This window comes from Vitis vinifera, chromosome 17 (genome assembly GCF_030704535.1).
Source record: "Vitis vinifera cultivar Pinot Noir 40024 chromosome 17, ASM3070453v1".
In the NCBI taxonomy this organism is placed as follows: Eukaryota; Viridiplantae; Streptophyta; class Magnoliopsida; order Vitales; family Vitaceae; genus Vitis; species Vitis vinifera.
In genome coordinates, this window is record NC_081821.1 from 7,005,026 (window position 1) to 7,025,405 (window position 20,380).

Sequence of the window (20,380 nt, forward strand, 5' to 3'; positions counted from 1 at the left end):
TTCATATTTTAAAGGTGAATGTGATGGATATCTTCCCATCTCATATTCATTACTACCCCATCTGCCTTCTTGAGCTCATCATCCACATGGAATGCCTACTGTTCCTTTCAAAAGGAAACTCTCTCTATTACAGTTTTCTAAGCAAGATTTCACACCTCCAAGAGCTGTCAAAAGTGAAAACCCAATACTTTCTGTTTATTTTATAACCTGAAGAGAAAGTCTAATTTTTCCACCAACTGTAGGCTGAGGCTTTGATCTGAAACTTAGAATCAAAGAATAGTTCTGGCATAACTCTCTTCTGTATCTGGATCAAGTCAAGTCAGCCCTGGATGCTATGTTTCATATTGTATTATTGTCTTTTGGTTGACACGTACAGGGATTCTACTGTTACAACTCAATAAAAGGCTTTACTTAATGTAATGTAGTGTGTGCAATGTTTGCTAGATTTCCAGCCTAGTCTCTGTGGAATGAAAGGGAGAGGAGAGAAAATGGGATCCACCTTTAGTTGTGAGATGGTTACAGAATTGAATGTGGCCACCCAACTTGCTCATGCAAATCTATAGCCTTGACAGTCCTCAGCTGAATGCGTCATTGTAGGTGACATTCCTTAACCATTATTTCATTAAAATGGAGAGGAAGCCTTGAAAATTATCATCATTAAAACAGAATGTGGACTGAAAAATCCTCTCCTTCATCAAATCCCATAGAGAGGAAGATATCAAGATTCCCCAACTGTCCAACATGTGGCTCCTTCTCAATATCCAATCCTTGTTCAGTCACAAGTTGGTTGTCATTTGAAAATAGGGGGTTCATCTTCTGCTGCAATAAATGGCATTAATCAAATGGGAACCCTTTCTCTTACTGTAACATTGGATTTTATTTTTCTCTTCATTCCATTATGATATCCTTTGCTATGATGTCCAAAACTGTTTGAAGTTTCTCTAGGAAAGGTCTTATGTTCCCCAGGCGGTTCTCTGTGAACATAGTCTCATCACTCATGGGGTAACAGTCAAGGATCCAAGATAAGCTACACTTTCTGAAGCAAGCAGCTTAGTGTGTAGGGCCTTCAGTTTCAGGTAGAACAAGCTAGAAAGTTACATGCCAGCCCGAAACTCAAGATTTGTAGGCTTATAAGTAAGGCAAAGGTTGGTTGAAAAAGCATCCTTGGTTAAAAAGCCAAATAGATGCTCCAAAAACGTGAATGAACACTCCCAATCGCAAGCCGTGAATCTAGATAACAAAAATAGAACTCCAACAAATGAAGGAACGAAATGGGATGGACAAGGGTGGTCAGGTCAGGCAAATGTGGTCTATTAGTACCCTCCATGGGTCCAATTGCATGCCTAGAGAGATCAAGATTCCCTTTAAGTTTTGGGATTGTTGCCACTTTTGACTGACATAAAAGATGAGAATCTGAAGCTTTGACACATTAGTGAGTGACATTTTTCCCATACTTAGGATGGACGCATATTTAGTTGTAGAATCATATTAAATGGAGATATTAATCAGCAGTGCCCCAGTGAGGCATGTGCAGTGCGCAAAGCATGTCGTGCCAATGGGAGCCTAGAAATCTTCACCATATTCTGGTGTTGCAACTTCCTAGCCTCCATCTTTTGATGCCACAATGCCTCCAAACATGCCATCTCAACAACTCTCACTGCTTTGTTACTCCCACAACCTAACAGTAAGAGTTTTTTCATTACTTGCAGGTTTCTTTTCACTGTTTTTAGTATCAAATGAAACTGCTGAGAGATGCATTGAATTTGTACCCTAAAATCGCGCAATGTCATGTAGGTTTACAGCTATGATGGATGATCATATCTATCCGGGATTTCCACTCATTAATCAGATAGAAATCCTTTCTCCTCACATGGTAAATTTCAATGTGATACTGTAATTTCATCTTGGGCCAAGTGAAAATTTTCCAAAGTTCCTTTATGAAAGTGCCAATCTGCCAGTGGCAGATTGTTGTAGACAACACCACTAAGAGGAAAACTTTAGGAATTCAAAATGTGTAACACTTTCTGAAGCATGCATTGCCATTTGTGGGACCTTCAGTTTTAGATGGTCTAGATTTTGTAGGCTGGTCTGTAAAGGCAAAAGGGGGCTTGCCAAAAGCAGGCTTGCTTAAAGACTAAATGGATGTCCAAAACATGAGTAACACCTGAGTCGTGAATCTAGAGAACAAGAATAGTTTTTGAACTAATGGAGGAAAATGTTTCAGACAAGGGCAGCGGGTCGGATTTTGTGATCCCTTAATACTCTTACCGTGGCCAATTTCCTAAAGAAATTCAGCTTCTCCCTTTATGTTTTTGTGCTGCTGTGCCTTTGAATGACTGAAAAGATGTGGATGGATATAAGGCTTTATTTGATCCCTAGATAGAAGTCAGGGGCTCAGATGCCTATTGGGATACATTGCAAGGAGAAATTAGTAAGTGAAACACTCTCATATATAGGATAATTTTACATAATTAACTGTAGAACCATATATTAAATGGAGAAATTTCAACCGTGGTACTCTAGAATCTACCTCCTATGCTCATGCCTGGTTGCGTGTACAGGGACAGTGAGGCATATGCAGAGCACAATGAGGAGGTGATCGTTATGCAAAAGCATGTTGCGCCTGTGGGAACTCGAAATCTTTCACCTTATTCTCGCCTTGGGACTTCCCTAGTGGCATGGAGGAATCCAACCTATGATGCCATCCCGGGTCAGACTTTACCTTGTCATTTGTTCGATATGCTGGCTCAGAAACTCTCACCGCTTTGTCACTCCTACATCCCAACAGTCCAGTGGGACGGCTTCGTTGTGCTTCCTTGCCCACTGAGGATTTGGTTTTGCTTGGTCTAGTGGGTGTACTTGCAAAATTCATTTCCCTTGAATTTTCAGTACTCTCCACCTGTTTCTTCTCGTCAAAATCTGAAGTCACTGAGAAATCAGCTGCACTGGCTGTGACCACACTCCACTCAATGCTGGCCTCGCTTGGCTCATACCGGGTACAGCTGGACATGCCATCTGAGGCTTGCCTATTGAACAATGGGTGGGCACTGCCGGACAGGTTCTCTATCTCAAACAGATCAGAACTAGCATCACTCTCATTGTCTTCATATATTCCCGTGCCTTCAGAAGTTGTTGGAACGGTCTGGACTTTTGGAATGGCATCCCAAGTGAGCACAGAGAGTTTCCTCTCTAGGTTGGTTGCAACATCTCCCTTTTTCAGCATATGGGAGCCAAACACCTCTAGGGACTTTCGCCCCTCCTCTTCTGCTCTCTTGTCTACTGACTCTCCTTTTACTGTCAAACTTTCCAGCCCGGAATTTATAATTGGGTATCCATAATACTCCTCTCTCTTGCATCCAATACTGGCCTTATCAAAACTTCTGCTATGAATCTCGTTTTTGACTGGAAACCCTGGTTGGGAAAGCCTTGTCCTGTCCAGCATGAGTGGATTCGGATCATTTTGAGCGACTTTTTTTCTGATCTCCTTTCCATGAACCCCTCCAGGCTCAGCATTTGTATCAACATAGACGGATTTCTTATCAGAACAAGATCCATTGCAACCAAAACCAGCAAAAATCATCTTTGCATTTGCCTTCCTTTGCTTACTGGGAGATGGGTTTCTCAGGAGCCTTGGCAATAATGCAGCGTGGCTGTTCCAACTTGCTTCAGAGCTTGCACTCGGAGTTCCTGGCCTGATTTTTGGTTTAGTACAGTGCAGATCAGCTCGGTCTTCTTTTATTTGCCTGTGCGTCAATGAACTACTGGTGGTAAGCCTTCGCCTCCCATCATCCATTTTCATGTTGAAGTATTTCTCAGCGCCAAAGACCCTAAGCTCACCCTCCTCCACAGACATGGTTCTTCCTAAGTTTACTGGATAGGCAGCCTCTTGCGTTGAAGTAAGGGGCAGATAGGGGCTCTGAATCGACTCAGCAAGCTTGACTGCAAAGTTCTCCTCTGCCGTGCTGAGGTAAGCAGAAAATGAGGCGTCCCGAAGATGGAGACTGTTGGCTGCATTATCCATGGTTTGGAGAGGTTGATCTTTGCAGGATGGCTATTTTTTAATGTGGCTATGGGGTATAAATGGGAAGAAATTCCTGCAAAGCAGACTCAAGAAGCCAAAGGAGGAATACTTGAAAGAAATTCTATTTGGAAAAGCTTGAAAGACTCAACAACAAGCCCATCAGACGGGTTGGCTGAATCACCCAGAAAGAGAAGTGGCCAAAGAAATGAAATACACCAACCCAGTTTTGGGCAACAAGAATCGGAGAGAGGTTTGAAGCTAAAAATTGCTCCCAAAAAAAAAAAAAAAAAAAAAGGCAGATCAGGAAGATGAAAATTGATAGAACAGAGCTGTGATTTGAGAGGCTTTGGCATGCATCTAGAGAGCTGGTTTCTATAAGTACAGTTTGTTGAAGCGCTAGATGGTAAAGGGAATGGGTCCCACATGCTTGGGGCCTAATTGAAAGTTTTGTCACCTGGTTTTCTCACTAGGTGAAGTGCCTTGTAATTCTTGTTCTCCAACCAACCATCTGTGAAGGGCTATTATCTTGATAACTATCATTTCCAAACATTATGCATATGATCACTAGTGTTAATGTGGACTCCCTTCTGCGCAGAAACACTTGCTACATCGACAACACGACGAAAGTGGACGCATGCCCTGTTTGACATTCACCTTTCATTAAATGGCCCCTGCCTAACGGAAGGTGTGAGTCCAAATCAATATGAATGGAGGATGATTTTAAACCTTTACATCCTGTTCTAGTCGGCTGGTTGATATTCACAGAAGGACATGTCCTTGATGGCAGCTGTTCATTTCCTCAAAAATTGATCATTTAGCTCTTCTTGTTCATTTTCTCAAAAATTGACCGTTTATCTCGTGGAGCTATAACGATTTGCTCATAATCATATAGATATTATTTGTTTTAATCTAAAAAGATATTTATGATTTGAAAACACATTTACATAATTAAAACAAATTCATACATATATATATATAGTTTTAGGATTTTTTTTCTTCTATTTAATGTAAGATATCACAATCACTTATTCATACAGATAAGATTTGTCGTGTTCCATAGGATTGCAAATCAAACATGCTAGCATTTTTTGTGAGGGCAAACAAACTCGCACATAGGGCTCAACTCTCATAACACTTTGTCATGACTCTCAAAATCTGCCTTGAAAGATGTTTTACCAAGTTAGGCTGAGTTTCAAAGCAAGGTTCTAGTCAAAGTACAGTACACATATGACATGCCTTGAGATGAAAGAAATCAAACCATGACAGCAAACAAAGAAACCCGTGTATTTCGAGTCAATAATAGCAGGTTAGGAGACAGGTACAATTTAATGCCCTAATGTTCTGCTCTTTCGGTCAGATTAAGGAGATAAATTTGCAAATCCTAGCCGATAATTTATCTCTTCTTTAGACAACTTGTAATGAATTATAGGGACAGAGACTCACATGTTGTATACAATCAAACCTTTTTCTGCTGCAGTGCTCCAACATATTTTAGTTGTTTTATGCTAGTGATATTTGGTAGACCTTTTGGCTGCACACCCCTTCACCAACTTCTCATAACATTTCTAAATAATTCACCTGTCTTTGCTAATTAAAAGCAATAATTGATAGCAATTCTAGTAATACTCGGTAATAATTTGAAAGATATCTGAAAAAATTTGCTGTTCATCAGCGGTACGGAATATCAATGGCTCTACTACAGCCAATGTGCAATAAAATCTTTAATAATGGTTTTTATGGCAAAAAATCATTTCACACCAACCACCAGACTTCTGCCATTTTCATTCTCAAAACACTAACATTATTTGCATACACTCCAACACCATGAAGGTGTCACTTTGCCCCATCACTGGGGCTGTCAAAGTCCTACATTCTGCCATCATCGCTACGTCTTTCACGTTCACTACTTACACTGTGCCCCATTTGCTGGTGTGCGCTCGCATGTGGTGTGGCCCTTGTGGATGATAATGAAGATGAGATTTGAAAACCCCAAGTAATAATGATAATGAAGATGAGATTTGAAAAACCCAAGTAATAATCACAGCAATATATTGCAAAATTGATATATAAGCATTGAAAAGGGAAAGAGACATTCCAAAAGGTTTAGAAATCAGCATACTGATCATGGCAGGGCATACCACATGCAAAACTAGAGAAATAATTTAGCCCAAGCCTAAAACAACATAAACAGCATCTCTAGAACCTCAAACAAACATAAAAATAGAAGGCCATCTAAAACCATAGAACCTTGCGAACTAGTACCATCAACAATGGCAATGGTAGAACATGGGGCAATCAATGAATTAATCAACATGTGATAATGTAAGAATCATATCCCCTATGTTTGTTACTCGGCCAGATACCCATGAGTGAGATAAATGAAATTGATGGACTTGAATCAGAGGTAGCAACATTGCTTGATAAAATCACACTGAAAGTTCCCTCTTTTGAATTCACTGTGGAGCTGCTGTGGAGTTGTTTTCACCTACAACCCAGTACTGTTTGACAGCAAACAATATCTTTTCAGAGACAAGGGGGCCATCTTCATGATCCACTAATTTAGTGTTCCACCTCATTCCTCCTACGATCTTTTTCACCTTGATGAGCACGTCTATTTGATCACGGAATATGACTGCTCCTTCAGGCCGTAGGATGCGATCCATCTCCAGAAGAATGTCTTCCGCACTACAACTGCATTAGTTTTGTATAAATACACAAAATGTCAGAAATATTGTTGGCCTTTTGGGCCACCAGCAGAGGCTGCAATTCACAAATAGGGGAGTGAAAACTCTAGGCTCAAAATGAAAACAGGAGCCTATGGTTACGGCATTTTAATTGCCAAAGGTGATTCCTGCTGTATGGTGTATTCAAATCTTTAACATGTTCTACCAATTTGTACTTCTCTTTATGGAATTAAATTTGTAAGTTAAATATCTGATGCATAAAAGAATTTTTCACATCTGAAAGTTGAACGAGTATGATGCAGAACCAAAAGAGACTTGCCTGTTCTTGTACAAGCTGAAAACACCATTTGCATGAATTAGGTCATATGTCCTTGGGTAAGTTGAGAAAGCTTCACACCTGATTAAAAATAAGGGTAATCCAAACACAAAAGGAAATAATAATTAGACACATGATAACAAAAAAGAACCAAAATTTAATGATATATAAATCAAGTCCACTAATGAAACACATATCCAATCCAAGCATATGATATGCATATGGCATGACTAAACAGAAGACACATGTTCCAAAAGGTTACCAATCATGGTATATGCCGATCAATCCTCGTTCATAAATGACACCCAGAGTGTCTTTTTCAGCTATTGTAGGCATAACATTCATCACCCACAATTTGGGTGATTCAAGTGCTGCAGCAAAACTGCCCAGACCAGCATTCATATCCATGATGTTGCGATACCTTCCTGAGTCAATGATCTTATTGGTTCTTTTATAAGCTTTGACATGCTTCTTCCACAATTTGTCATCCTCCTGGAAAGTCTCATCAGAGACTCCAGGGATGGATCCACTGGATATCCTGAAGGGAACGGCATTCAGTCTCTCAGGAAATGGCTTCCATACACCACCAGCAACTTCATCTGCTTCTGTAGTCTTAGGATAAGGAGTTACGCAGGCCTCCATCTGCTTGTACCTATACATGAATAGAAGATGAATATATCTTAACAAGACAGAAGTCACTCGAAAACTTGGAGAAGTACTACAGCTCAAACTAGTTAACAAATGATTAAGGTCCCTGTTTAGTAACTGTTTTCGAAAATAGTTTTGAGAAATAGTTTTTGAGAACAGTCCTAAAAACTGTTATATGATGTTTTGTACGACAAATATTTATTTTCTATGTTTTTAAATACGTTTTAAAAATAACTTTTATATGTAGTTCTTTATTTTTAATCATTCTTCATATTTGTAATTTTGTATAATTATTTTTTAAAACAATTCTTAAAAAAACAAGTGAAAACAATTAAAAGATGTTACATGAAACACTATATTTTCAGTTTTCAAGAACAAAAAAAAGACAACTATTTTCTAGTTGTCAAACATGTTTTCTTGTTTTTTATGTTCTAGAAGACGGAAACTGTTTTTCAAAACAATTACTAAACAGACCCTAAAATTGTCATGTTGAATAACTAGAAATCTTTAAACCTTCATGAAATTCTGAATTTGGGCAGATATAATGAACTCTATCAGAATTTTCAAGAGACAAAAAACTAGCCACGGTCTAGTTTCATTTTAAACAGTTTATACTCCCTATGGCATCTCCAATTTTTTCACATGCTTCTTTTAAAGTTCATGAAACTTAGAGAATTGACTCTAGAGCAAAAACAATGCAGATGGTCAGTAACACCTTAGAGCCAGAAAGTAAGAGACAAGGAAGAAATGTCACAATTATACAATTGGAATAAGTATAGCACTGATGAATTTTCTTCCGAAGTCTCAGCATAATTTGTTTGGTTGTAGCAAAGTGAGAAATATCTAATTTTTTCAAGACAGATTTATATGCCCACTCAATTAACATCAACGAATAGGTCACAAAGTAGGACATATTCAAGTAGCAGCATACCAGACATCGTTTGCATTTGTAGCTTCACAAAAGGTAACGTGTGAATCTTGCTCACTGCAACTATCATGATTTATTCTTTTCCTCCAGATAGCTATTTCACCCTTCTCATACTTCTTTTCCCAGCAAAGAAGTTTGGCAATCTCTTCAATCTTGCTCTGTTCCTCCTGGAGATCCTCTTTAGGGCGCTGCCATGCTCGGTAATTAATATTCCAGCTGATGGGAGGGCCAGAAAGAACCCAGTAACCACCTGGTCTAAGAACTCGATCAACTTCCATCATGTACATTCCATCTGCAGATAGAAGTCCAATCATGCCTTTTTGTAAATAATTTCTATCATCAAAATGTCATAATAGAATACTTTCAATAAAGGAACAAAAAAAAGATCACTTATCAAGATACAGAATTTGATCAGAAGAATAGTAGCAGCCAGCAGGGTTGCCAACAAATCAGTCTTGCCTGCAGGCTCCAAGACAGACTTTGTGGAACAAGGTGGGCTAAGTGCAGGTCATGCTTGACTAGGTTCATTAACATGTAAAATTGATATATCTTCAGCAAGAACTAAAATAGAAAGATTCATTGAATAACATAACCAATTAGCTAGCAACCCATTTCAGAGCAAGCTAAAATGACTGTTATTAATATGCAGATGCCATTAAAGGAGATACTAATGTCTAGGGTTCAGAAAACCAAACTCGGCATCTCAGACTCGTCAGGAACCCGAATAAGCCCCACAACTTTAAGCTCATGAAACCAGGAAAACATGCTCAGCTATGGCTCTCTTAAACAGTCTATGATACTATGCAAAAAAAAATTTGTTCTGTAAATGCTCTAACCATTTGCACCCCATGGAATCAAGCAACGAGAACAGTGAGCCATGTCGAAGGCTCCAGATGGATATGGTAGCTTTATAGTTCCAAGAACACCAATAACTGCTGGCACACCTCTCTCCAAAGCAAATTGAACTTGAGCTACATGTGAGTCTCTTGGTGCAAATGACATGGCTATAACATTCTTTTTAAACAAGTATGCACCCCAACTTGCAACCTGAGAACAACCACACACAGCATTAATTCATTAAATCGACTAAAATACAAAATAATAGGATAGCAGCAAAAAAGAAATGCTTCAGAGACTGGACAGAAACATGAAGACTGGATATAAGAAGTTGGCACAAAAAGTCATTTAACCCCTCAATGGAGAGGTACATATACAAGTGGCTAGGCTGTATAATAACAAGGTACTTTGATTAAGCAGGCAATAAACAGAAAAGGAGATCATTTTGGATCCCAGAAATGTGGTGGTCATATCGGTATTGCAGGAAGAAACAACTACAAAGCAAAATGAAAATGAAATCTGACTTACCCCACAACCAGTGTCCAATGCTGTTCTAACCATCCCATTTTCAAATGGTATCACAGAAGCAAGTTCATCAATATATGCATCTGCTCCACGAGGAAACTGTGTTCCACCACCTGGGAACCTAAACACGTTGCCCTCATATTGAATCCAGTTCTGAACAGCCTTCTCAACAGTCAAGTTCTTATATGGTGCATTTGCAAAGGGTACATAATCACGGCTCTTTGGCCATGGGAATGGTGTAGCGTATCCTTTGGGTGCAGGGATAAGGCAATGAAGTTTCTCTCCCTCTGGAGGACAATGTCTTTCTCTATAGTTCATATCTTCTCGGGGGAACGTCATTGCTCTGTCTTGATCTTGGCATGGTGTGTAATCAATGTACTGAGCATCACATGGCTTGAACTGGTCGCCAATTGTCCCTGCTTCATCTTTATGATGAGTCTCAAAATTCAAATTGGAGAGGATACTGCAGTCCGTTTGTTTGGTGACTTCAATGGCTATGCTGTCTCCCTTCCCAAAACCACTTCGTTGCCATGCACCCAAAATATAGAAGAAACAACACAGACCCAATACAACAAAGATGGAAATAGAGCTCCTAGTTTTACTTTCTGCTGCATTTCCTTTTTTCGCCATGATGCACCTAAAAATTTGTCAAACCGCCTCAGAAGAATTCTAGCAATGATACTAACTAGATGCAATGTAAATATAACTATGAATCTGGAGAAGAAAATACAGTACAATCTAAAACAGAAGCATTATACGCCCTCCAATTTTTCTTCCACTCAAGTACAGAGAGAAAGAATCTAAAGTAGACTTCAAATATTTCAACCCTTTTGAAATCCAAGTGAGTTGTCCATGCTTCAGCTTGTTCAGAATTAATTGCTGGGCAAAAACAGAGCACCCTGTTTCCCCATCTGGGCAGATTATATTAACAAATAACACAATCAACCCTGCCAGCATTTGTTTTATGTGAAGGAAAAGGAATGCTGAAAGATGGAATCTTGGAGTTATGAACTTTACATCTAAGATGATATTATATGCGAAAAATAAATAAATAAATAAATAAATTAAATAAAACACAAATCCCCAAGCAAGATCTGGGATTTAATGAGCATGAAACATGGGCTGCATTTGCCGAGATGATAAATTACATTGACTGAAGATGTAGATCCATGAACAAAAAAGTTCTGGTTTAAACAGAAGTCTTACAACTCGGTCAATAATTTGAAGAAAAAACCATTAAAGCATTACGGATACATTAAAGAACACTTCAGCGAATGAGACCAACTCAAACCTTTAAGAGTCATTTAACATTCAGATCTCTCCAGAGCTGGGAGACTTCATAGAAGTTTTCCCATGATTGTAAAAACCAATTATTATCGAATTTGCAAACTGCCTTCCGGCAGCCGAGAAAAATGGTTCAAAAAAACAGAAATTTCAAAGGTTTATGTTCCTCTGGTTTCTAGCCAACGAAAACCCAAATGATCGTGTGCATATGTATAGAGATGTGATGTTCTTCCTTCCTTTCATTTTCTCAGTAACACAAGAAAGTCCAACAAAGACACGCCGATAATTGCGCACTAACCCAATAAAATTCACTAGCGAGATAGGGTCATAGGAAACAACTGGTGCAGGTCAAACACATCCACAGTTTGGTTCCCAAGAAAAACAGGGGAAAGGAAAATAAATAACATAAATTCTAATTTTAAATATTATGCGCTCCATTGTACTTCCAAAAAAACAAGGGCTCGGCACAAAATTCCACTTTCTTCATTTTTTTTTTTGCCCGCATTTTCTCGCCATCCAAACGACAACCCCATCAAAACCCAAATAAGAAAACATGAAAATCATCATGAGAAAAAGTATAAAATCCATAAGCACGACCACAAGATGAAGCTGATCTGCATTAAACGTTAGAAACTCTTACGGATGGGTGATCTTGTGGGGCCAATCGAATGATCACAGTATCTTCATTTTTCACAATGCGCTGCGTTTGAGTGATAGATACAGCGATATTGATTTTGATGGCCGGAAGGAGAGGAAAAGAAAGAGAAAGAGGAAGCGAGGTTTCGCTCTCTATAAATGTGTCCGATGGGTACAGTAAAAGGACATGTAAATCTAGACCTTCACTGGTTGGTTTTTTATTTATTTATTTTTTAAGGTTTCGCACATGATTTATTCAAGATTCAAGACTTCGTGCTCCGAAGGAAAATGGAGGATTCAAGGTCTGACCAATCAGAGCCTACCACATCACCTCCCTGTTTTCTTTCTATTTTATTAGGAAGCGTGTAGGTGCCCAATTTTTGGACTTTTGGGATAAGCATATAAGCACTTACACAAGATGAGACGTCTGACAGTATGATTAGGTCACAAGCCCTCCCAATCTTTAGAGCTTTATTTTAATTTCTCATCTTAGCTTTCTATAATGCGACTAGCCACCCACTTCCCAATAAGGCTTTTTTTTTTTCTTTTTTTTTTTACCGAAAAGAAGGAGAGATGAAAGGGGTATTTTAGGTACAATACACTTGGATAGGAAGGTGTCACAATAAGATTTCAATTTTGGTTTATTAATAGGAGAGGGTGAAGGGAGTTTTAGGTGGACCACAAAATATATGTTCTAAAGAAATAAATGTGTCATTGATTAGAGAATGCATGGCCATGCATCAATTTTCAATTAAAAAGAAGTTAAAGAAATGCAATGAAAAAGCTGCAAAAGGGGAAGAGGAAAGGAAAGAAAAGATGATGAAGGATTGAAGTCAAGAATTTTGGATGAAGTTGATGATAAAGAAGAAGAAAAATATGTGTTATTTTATTTTTATTTTTATTTAAATAGTTAAAAAATAAAAATAAAAAAAGATTAGAGGGACAAGTGGAATGTTCAAAGAAAGATCAGGGTACCAAGTGGAGCTCAAAACTTTACTTTTCCTAATAAAATATATGATTATGACATCTGATGGTGCTACGTCTTGAGCAAAATGTAGACATCTCTATCCAGCCCACTTTTGGTTGGGCGAGTGCTTTTGGCCTTTAGCAACATGTACCCACAAGGGCCACAACCATCAAGATTTACAAAATATCATAAAAATTTTACACAAATATCTTCTTAAATAATAAAAGACAAGAACCCCAGCTTTCTCCTCTCTTCATCGACAACGACAAGCTCGACACTCCTCCACTGACGGCGACCTCTCCTCCATTGGTGCACGTTGAATTTTCATATCCTTGTAGGGATTTCCGTACACCATATTCATCCCTATGAAAATCTACAAGTGAGAGAGACCGCCTTTTCTTTTGCATCTTTGACATAAATCTAGGCTAACGATCTTCTCGTTGATTGAAATGGATCTTTTACTTTGTCATTCATGAAGAATAATCAAAAGGCTTTGGGGTCATTTCAAGTTTGCTTTGGGTTGGTTGGTGGACAAGGTATTTGAAGAAGACACTTGGATATTATAGGGCTTTTCTGGGCTATCTAGCACTACTAGCCTTTGTGAAGATACGACATGGCCGATGGAAGAGTGGCTGTTGTTGATAGGAGGGCGGAGCTTGCCATTGGTGGAATACGAGAGTTATCATTGATGAAGAGAGGAGATGGATGGGGTTCACGTGGTGCTGAAGAGCTGAGATGAGTAAAGGCTAGGGTTTCTTATGTTTTATTATTTTATTCATATTTTTTTTAATCCTATATCGTTCGTATATGTGGCATGCTGACATGCTATGGATTATATGACATAGGCTTATGTTGATGTAGCTTTTGTGACCATTCCAAGTTTTAGTTATGTGGGTGTTTGGGAATTCTTTGCCGTGTACTATTAAGATACATATATTAGGCATTACTTTCCCCATTTTGCACTAATGATATGAAGTCAAAGTTGAATTTCTCAAAAGTTTTATTTTTATTCAATAGAGTATGGTCACATAATTCTCCCCTAAATAAATTCTAACTATCTTTTAAATTTCATTAAATCGATTATTGAAAATACAAAAATCATCATAATATTTTTCTTAATGAGTCTTTTTATATATATTGTATAGTAATTAAATTTAAGAGAAGCATAAACTTGTAAATAAATTATTTTAATTTTAAATTAAAAAATATTCATATATATATATATATATATAGTTGTATATATTTTTATATTCTTAAATACATCTAAATAAAATAAATTATTATTTTAATATTAAGGGTTTATTATACTTTACTCATCTAACCAATAATATGTTTTGCACGTTGCCCCATTGAATTTAAAATTGAGTAATGCACCTTCCATACTTTATAATTACATACAATGTACATTTTTTTAGTGACGATGTTAGTTTAATTGAACGACGCATGTGCTCTCCATGTGATCAATTTTAATGAGGACAAAAAATCATTTCATTTTAAAACCCCCAAAACCCCTACCCAGCCTTCCTCATTCCCTTGTACATTCCTTCCAACTATTACTTTTGAATCCCTATTAATTACATCATTTGGTTCAACCCCATTCTCCTCCATTTCATCCATTACCTCCACAACATCCATAAACCTCCCTTTCTTTACAATACCCATCCATCAAAATGGTATAGGTTGTAGGATTTGGCAACCACCCTTTGTCCAAAATCTCCCCAAATACCCTCTTGGCACCAACCATGTTGCCTTTTGAAACATACCCACCTAAAATTGTAGTATAAGTAACCATATTTGGGATAAACGACATTTCCTCTAAAACCCTAATTGCCCCATCGATATCATTCTTCTTGCGGAGGGCTTTCACAAGCATGTTACATATAAACACATTAGGAAAAATATCGAACTTTTTTCTACAGTTCTTAAACATCAAATGAACCAAATCAAACCATTTATTCTAAACCAAGGCGTTCAAGAGAGTGTTGAAAGACCTCATTAAGGGTTAGAAATAGAAACTTAGGATCTATAGGAAGGTTCGGATTGCAAGCTTGGGTTAACTTGCGAAGCCATAGTTTGTGAATGACAATGATGAATAGGTTTTTGCCGCATTTGATTTGGGATTTATGTAATTGGGAGATTAGATTTTCCATGGGCTCAAAGATGCGAACTTTGGAGAGCTTTTTTATCATGGCGATGTAGGTTTTGTAATTGTGGGCAAAATTGGAGTAGAATTTGTCGGCATGGTTGAAGATTTAGAGGGTTAGGTCAAGGTTTTGCTAGCAGTTGATCATTGTAACGATGCGTTTGGGAGAGAGGCGTTGGGGTCATGGTTTGATTAGGGGAGTAACGTTGTTGGATTTGAAGAGGGTGGATGTAAAGTCCATGGTGGTGAGGTGGTGGTGGGATGGGTAGTCGGTGAAGGGATCCATATCTTCAAATTGATAAATGATAGTTTTTTTCATTCATTCTTTCATTCGTTCATGTACAGAGGATATATAGAGGGTAATCATCATTCTAAGAATGGGAAAGAATGATATAAGGAAATAACAACTAATATCCTAATATCTCAAATTTCCTAATATCTCAATATTCTTAATATCTCAATATTCATAATATCTCAACTTTCCTAATATCTAAATATTCTTTATATCTCAACACTAAATGATACAAGGAAAGAATGATATAAGGAAAGCATTCCTAATATCTCAACACTCCCCCTCAAGTTGGTGCATAGATGTCACACATGCCCAACTTGTCTAAAAATTTTCAGAACACTTGACTTGAGACATCTTTGGTGAGGATATCAGTCAATTGATCTTCTGATCGAATCTTAGGCAATTCCACAATCTTATCATCCAACTTTTCCTTAATGAAGAATCTATCCACCTCGATATGCTTTGTACGATCATGTTGTACTGGATTATGAGTAATGTCACATGCGGCTTTATTGTCACAAAACAATCGAATTGGTTACCTAGATAGGTAACCTAAATCCTGTAAGAGGAGTCTTAGCCATAATGCCTCACAAAGTCCTAGAGCCATACCTCTAAATTTCGCTTCTACACTTAAACAAGTGACGACATTCTGGTTCTTACTTTTCCATGTCATAAGATTACCACCTACAAAGGTAAAGTAACCAGATGTAGATCGCCTATCATCCACTCCACCGGCCCAATCAACATTAGTATATACTTCTATACTCTGATGATCAACATTTTTAGCGAACAAAATTCCCTTCCCAGGAGCATTCTTCAAATACCTCAAAATACGCATGACTGCATTCATATGTTGCTCTCCAGGATTATGCATGTATTGACTCACTACACTCAATGCATAAGCAAGATCTGGTTTTGTATGAGCTAAGTACATTAATCTCCCCACAAGTCTCTGGTATCTTCCTTTATCGGTTGATACTTGATTAGGCTCAACACACAATTTCAGACTTTCTTCTATTGGTGTATTAACAAGTTGACATCCCGACATTCCAGTCTCCTATAAAAGATCTAAGACATACTTTCTTTGAGACAGAAAAATTCCTTCACTTGATCGAGAAACTTCAATCCCAAGAAAGTATTTCAAATGACCTAGATATTTCATTTTGAATTCTCTAGATAAATAATTTTGCAAATCTTTTCTTTCTTCAGGATCATTTCCTGTAACTACCATGTCATCCACATATACGATAAATGTCGTAATCTTATCATGTTGCTTTTTCAGGAACAAAGTGTGATCTGAATTACTTTGACAATAGCCAAAAGCTCTCATTGATTTTGTGAACCTTCCAAACCATGCTCTCGGGGATTGCTTCAACCCATACAATGACTTCTTCAATTTGCACACCTTCTGACATTGCTTTTCTAATACCATGCATCCTGGTGGAAGATCCATATATACTTCTTCAGATAACTCGCCATGCAGAAAGACATTTTTCACATCGAACTATTGTAATGACCAATCTAGGTTTGCAGCTAAAGACAGTAATACTCGAATTGTGTTGATCTTAGCTACAGGTGCAAATGTCTCTGTGTAGTCAATTCCATAAGTTTGAGTGTACCCTTTTGCTACCAGTCTTGCTTTAAATCGTTCAATACTACCATCTACCTTGTACTTCACAGTATAGATCCAACGACACCCAACTGGCTTCTTTCTTGGTGGACATTCTACGAGTTCCCATGTTTCATTCTTCTGCAATGATTCCATCTCTTCATTCATGGCTGGTTTCCACCTTGGATCAACTAAGGCTTCCTACACACTGTTAGGAATAGCTATAGTAAATAATTGATTTACAAATGACTTATTTGATTAAGACAAACGATGGTTAGACACATAGTTACTCATGAGATATTTGACTTTGGTAGACAATTCAGGTTCATATGTGGGTTTAGGAATACCTCTATTATGACGGTGTGGTAACCGTTTCATGAATGGATCAGGTTCCAAATTAAGAACACCCTCAGCAGACGACGATTGGTTTGGTATTTCAGTGAAGACATTTTCGGACCCAAATTGTTGACCACTCATATCCAACTCACCCGCTTCCTAGTTCACATTCATCCTCCTCAGAGATATGATAATCATAATCGAGAGTCTGAATTTCCTTATGGTACTCCCCCTGAAGTTTAGACTCAGATGAAAAATACATTGAATCTTCATGAAACACCACATCCATTGTAATAAACATTTGTTGAGTTGGAGGATGGTAACATCGATATCCCTTTTTGTGCAATGCATATCCAACAAACACACATTGCAATGCATGAGAAGTTAACTTGGTGCGTTGGTGTTTGTGTAGATACACAAATGCCACGCAATAAAAAACACGAGGAGGTAGATTTGGGACGGTTGGGGCAACTACGTCATTAGTAAGAGCTTGGAGAGGTGTTTGGAAGTTAATTGAGTTAGAATGTACCCGATTGATCAAGTATGCGGCAGATGTGATTGCTTCTCCCCAATAAGATATCAGTATTTTTGCTGCTATCAAGGAAGCACGAACAACCTCTAACAAGTGTCGATTTTTCCATTCAGCGACTCCATTTTGCTGGGGTGTATTGGAACAAATAGTTTGATAAATGATGTCATGTTCTTCCAAATACTTTTGAAGATCAGAACTCTGATATTCTCCACCATTATCACTACGCAAAACCCGAACCTTTGCATTGTACTGAGTTTCAATCATTTTATGAAAATTTTGAAACAACAAGTTCACTTCATCTTTGGTCTTCATCAAGCATAACCATGTCATTCTGGTACAATCATCAATAAAAGTAACAAACCAACGTGAGCCACTCAAAGTTGGGACTTTGGATGGGCCCCAAACATCAGAATGTATAACCATAAAAGGAAGCGTACTTTTATTCAAAATTAACGGAAACAAAGTACGATGGCTTTTAGCCAATTCATAAATATCACAACAAAAACCAGAAATATCACTCTTTGCAAACAAACTAGGAAACAATATTTTAAATAACCAAAGGAAGCATGTCTCAAATGTCGATGCCACAACCAAATTTCAGACTTTTTCTTCTCCTCCCCAGATTCATCTACCATCAAGGCTTGTTGCAACTTATTTGAATCCTTTGACTGCAAGTCCAAGTAATATAGTTTTTCCCGCTTAATACCACAACCAATCGTCTGTTTTGTTTGAATGCCCTTAATCACACAAAATTCAAGCCAAAAAATGACAATATAAGATAAGGCTGTAGTGATTTGAGAAACTGACAAAAGATTGTATTCTAGAGATGGAACAACTAAAACAAAATCCAAATTCAAAGTATCAGTAAGAGTTAAGGATCCTTCCCCAATGACTGGGGTTGTGTTACCATTTGCTGTGGAAACAATTTTTTGTGAGGAAGGTTTAAGGGGTGAAACCTGTCTAGAATCAAAAGTCATGTGATCTGTGCACCAGAATCAATTATCCATGCACTATTAATAACATGTGTAAAAGTATTTAAAAACTTACTACCATGATCTGTAGTGGCTACCAATGCAGAGGCTTTCTCAACAACATTAGCCTTTGTTTTTATTTTGGCAACAGTTGCAGTCGAGGTTTTCTTGGAATCCTTCTTCCATTGATCATGATTATTATCATTAATAACAAAGTGGTGATATCCTAAACATGATCTAAAGGTCCATGGTTCAAACCCTCAGTTCCTCATTGTTTTCTTGGTCATACCAAGAGTCGTTGCTTTGAAATTATGGGATATCCAGACTGGTGGGATCAGTCTTATTGTAGTGAGTGCATTTGAAGGTTGACTTATCAATATTAGGGCTTGTCTTAGGATGGTTGATCGTTGTCGGACTACCATAGTGACAAAATATCCAGGATTTCAATTACATGGCTCTGATACCATCTTCAAATTGATAAATGATAGTTTTTTTCATTCATTCTTTCATTCGTTCATGTACAGAGTATATATAAAGGGTAATCATCATTCTAAGAATGGGAAAGAATGATACAAGGAAAGAATGATGTAAGGAAATAACAACTAATATCCTAATATCTCAAATTTCCTAATATCTCAACATTCCTAATATTTCAACTTTCCTAATATCTAAACATTCCTAATATCTCAACACTAAATGATACAAGGAAAGAATGATATAAAGAAAACATTCCTAATATCTCAACACCATAGTGATGCCAACAACGATGGAGGCAAGACAAACAACGAAGATTGAGTGGAGGAACAAACGAAGGAAGGAGGAAGGTTGGGTTGGGGTTTTAAAATAAAATGATCATTTTGCCTTTACTTAAAGAGGTAACGTTGAGAGTACATGTGTCTTTCATCTAATTAAAATAACATCATCACTCCAAAATATATATATTGCATGCAATTATAAAACATGAAAGACACATTATTCGATTTTAAACTCGATGAGGCAATATGTATAATACGTTATAAGTTAGAGGGTAAAGTATAATAAATTCTAATATTAAATATGTTTTCAAAATTGTATATTATTGTCCAATATCACAATTTTTATTATATAATAAAACAACTTTACATGTAATATTTTTATTATCTGTTGGATTTCTTTCAATATTTTTTTATAAATTATAATCAATTTATATCCTATCTATATTTTTTTTCTCAGATTTTCACATGATATTTTCATAAAATCGGATCACCAATATTTCTTCCTATAGTTTGATGATTTTCTAGAATACCCAGGATCCCCTAGGGAATCCCCTATAACGCTAAAATTAGAGGAACACAACGATATAGATGAGGGTGAATGTGACTGTCCTTTGCCTTCCTCTTCATGCAAGGCCCCCTTTTATATTGTTTTATTAGAATTCCATTGGTGTGTGACGTAAGATGTGGGATATTTTCCGTAGCCCATGTGGGTTCTCCCCATTAACGTATGCACTTGGGAGGAATGGGGGGACACCCACTAGCCAATGTCAAAGGAAACAAGGGTAATAAGGTACTAATTTAAAAAAAATATTTATTAAAATAACTATTTTGAAAAAATGCAAGGTGGGCACTATGAGATGAGAATTATTTTGTTCAGATTCTTTTTTTCATCCATA

General features: G+C 37.4%; 2 protein-coding genes across 4 annotated transcripts; both read right to left on the reverse strand.

Annotated features, from left to right (window-relative positions):
- Positions 1-2,428: 2,428 nt before the first annotated feature.
- LOC104882316 (protein PHYTOCHROME KINASE SUBSTRATE 3) lies at positions 2,429-4,574 on the reverse strand. The gene has a single exon (XM_010665078.3). It carries the CDS (start codon positions 4,019-4,021, stop codon positions 2,603-2,605), a length of 1,419 nt encoding a protein of 472 aa, XP_010663380.1. The 5' UTR covers positions 4,022-4,574; the 3' UTR covers positions 2,429-2,602.
- Positions 4,575-6,070: 1,496 nt separating this feature from the next.
- Positions 6,071-12,249, reverse strand: LOC100267238 (probable methyltransferase PMT2). Of its 3 annotated transcripts, none has more exons than XM_019226612.2 (7): positions 11,884-12,249; positions 9,963-10,596; positions 9,434-9,644; positions 8,601-8,889; positions 7,284-7,673; positions 7,025-7,102; positions 6,071-6,712 (listed from the first exon to the last, which is right to left on the reverse strand). In XM_019226612.2, the coding sequence occupies exons 2-7, from the start codon at positions 10,587-10,589 to the stop codon at positions 6,475-6,477; spliced, it is 1,833 nt and encodes a 610-aa protein (XP_019082157.1). In that variant the 5' UTR covers positions 10,590-10,596; positions 11,884-12,249; the 3' UTR covers positions 6,071-6,474. The 3 variants fall into 3 exon arrangements, with proteins under 3 accessions (XP_019082157.1, XP_019082158.1, XP_002275852.1); XM_019226613.2 differs by lacking the exon at positions 11,884-12,249 and adding an exon at positions 11,542-11,821; XM_002275816.4 differs by lacking the exon at positions 11,884-12,249 and adding an exon at positions 11,251-11,494.
- Positions 12,250-20,380: the final 8,131 nt, after the last annotated feature.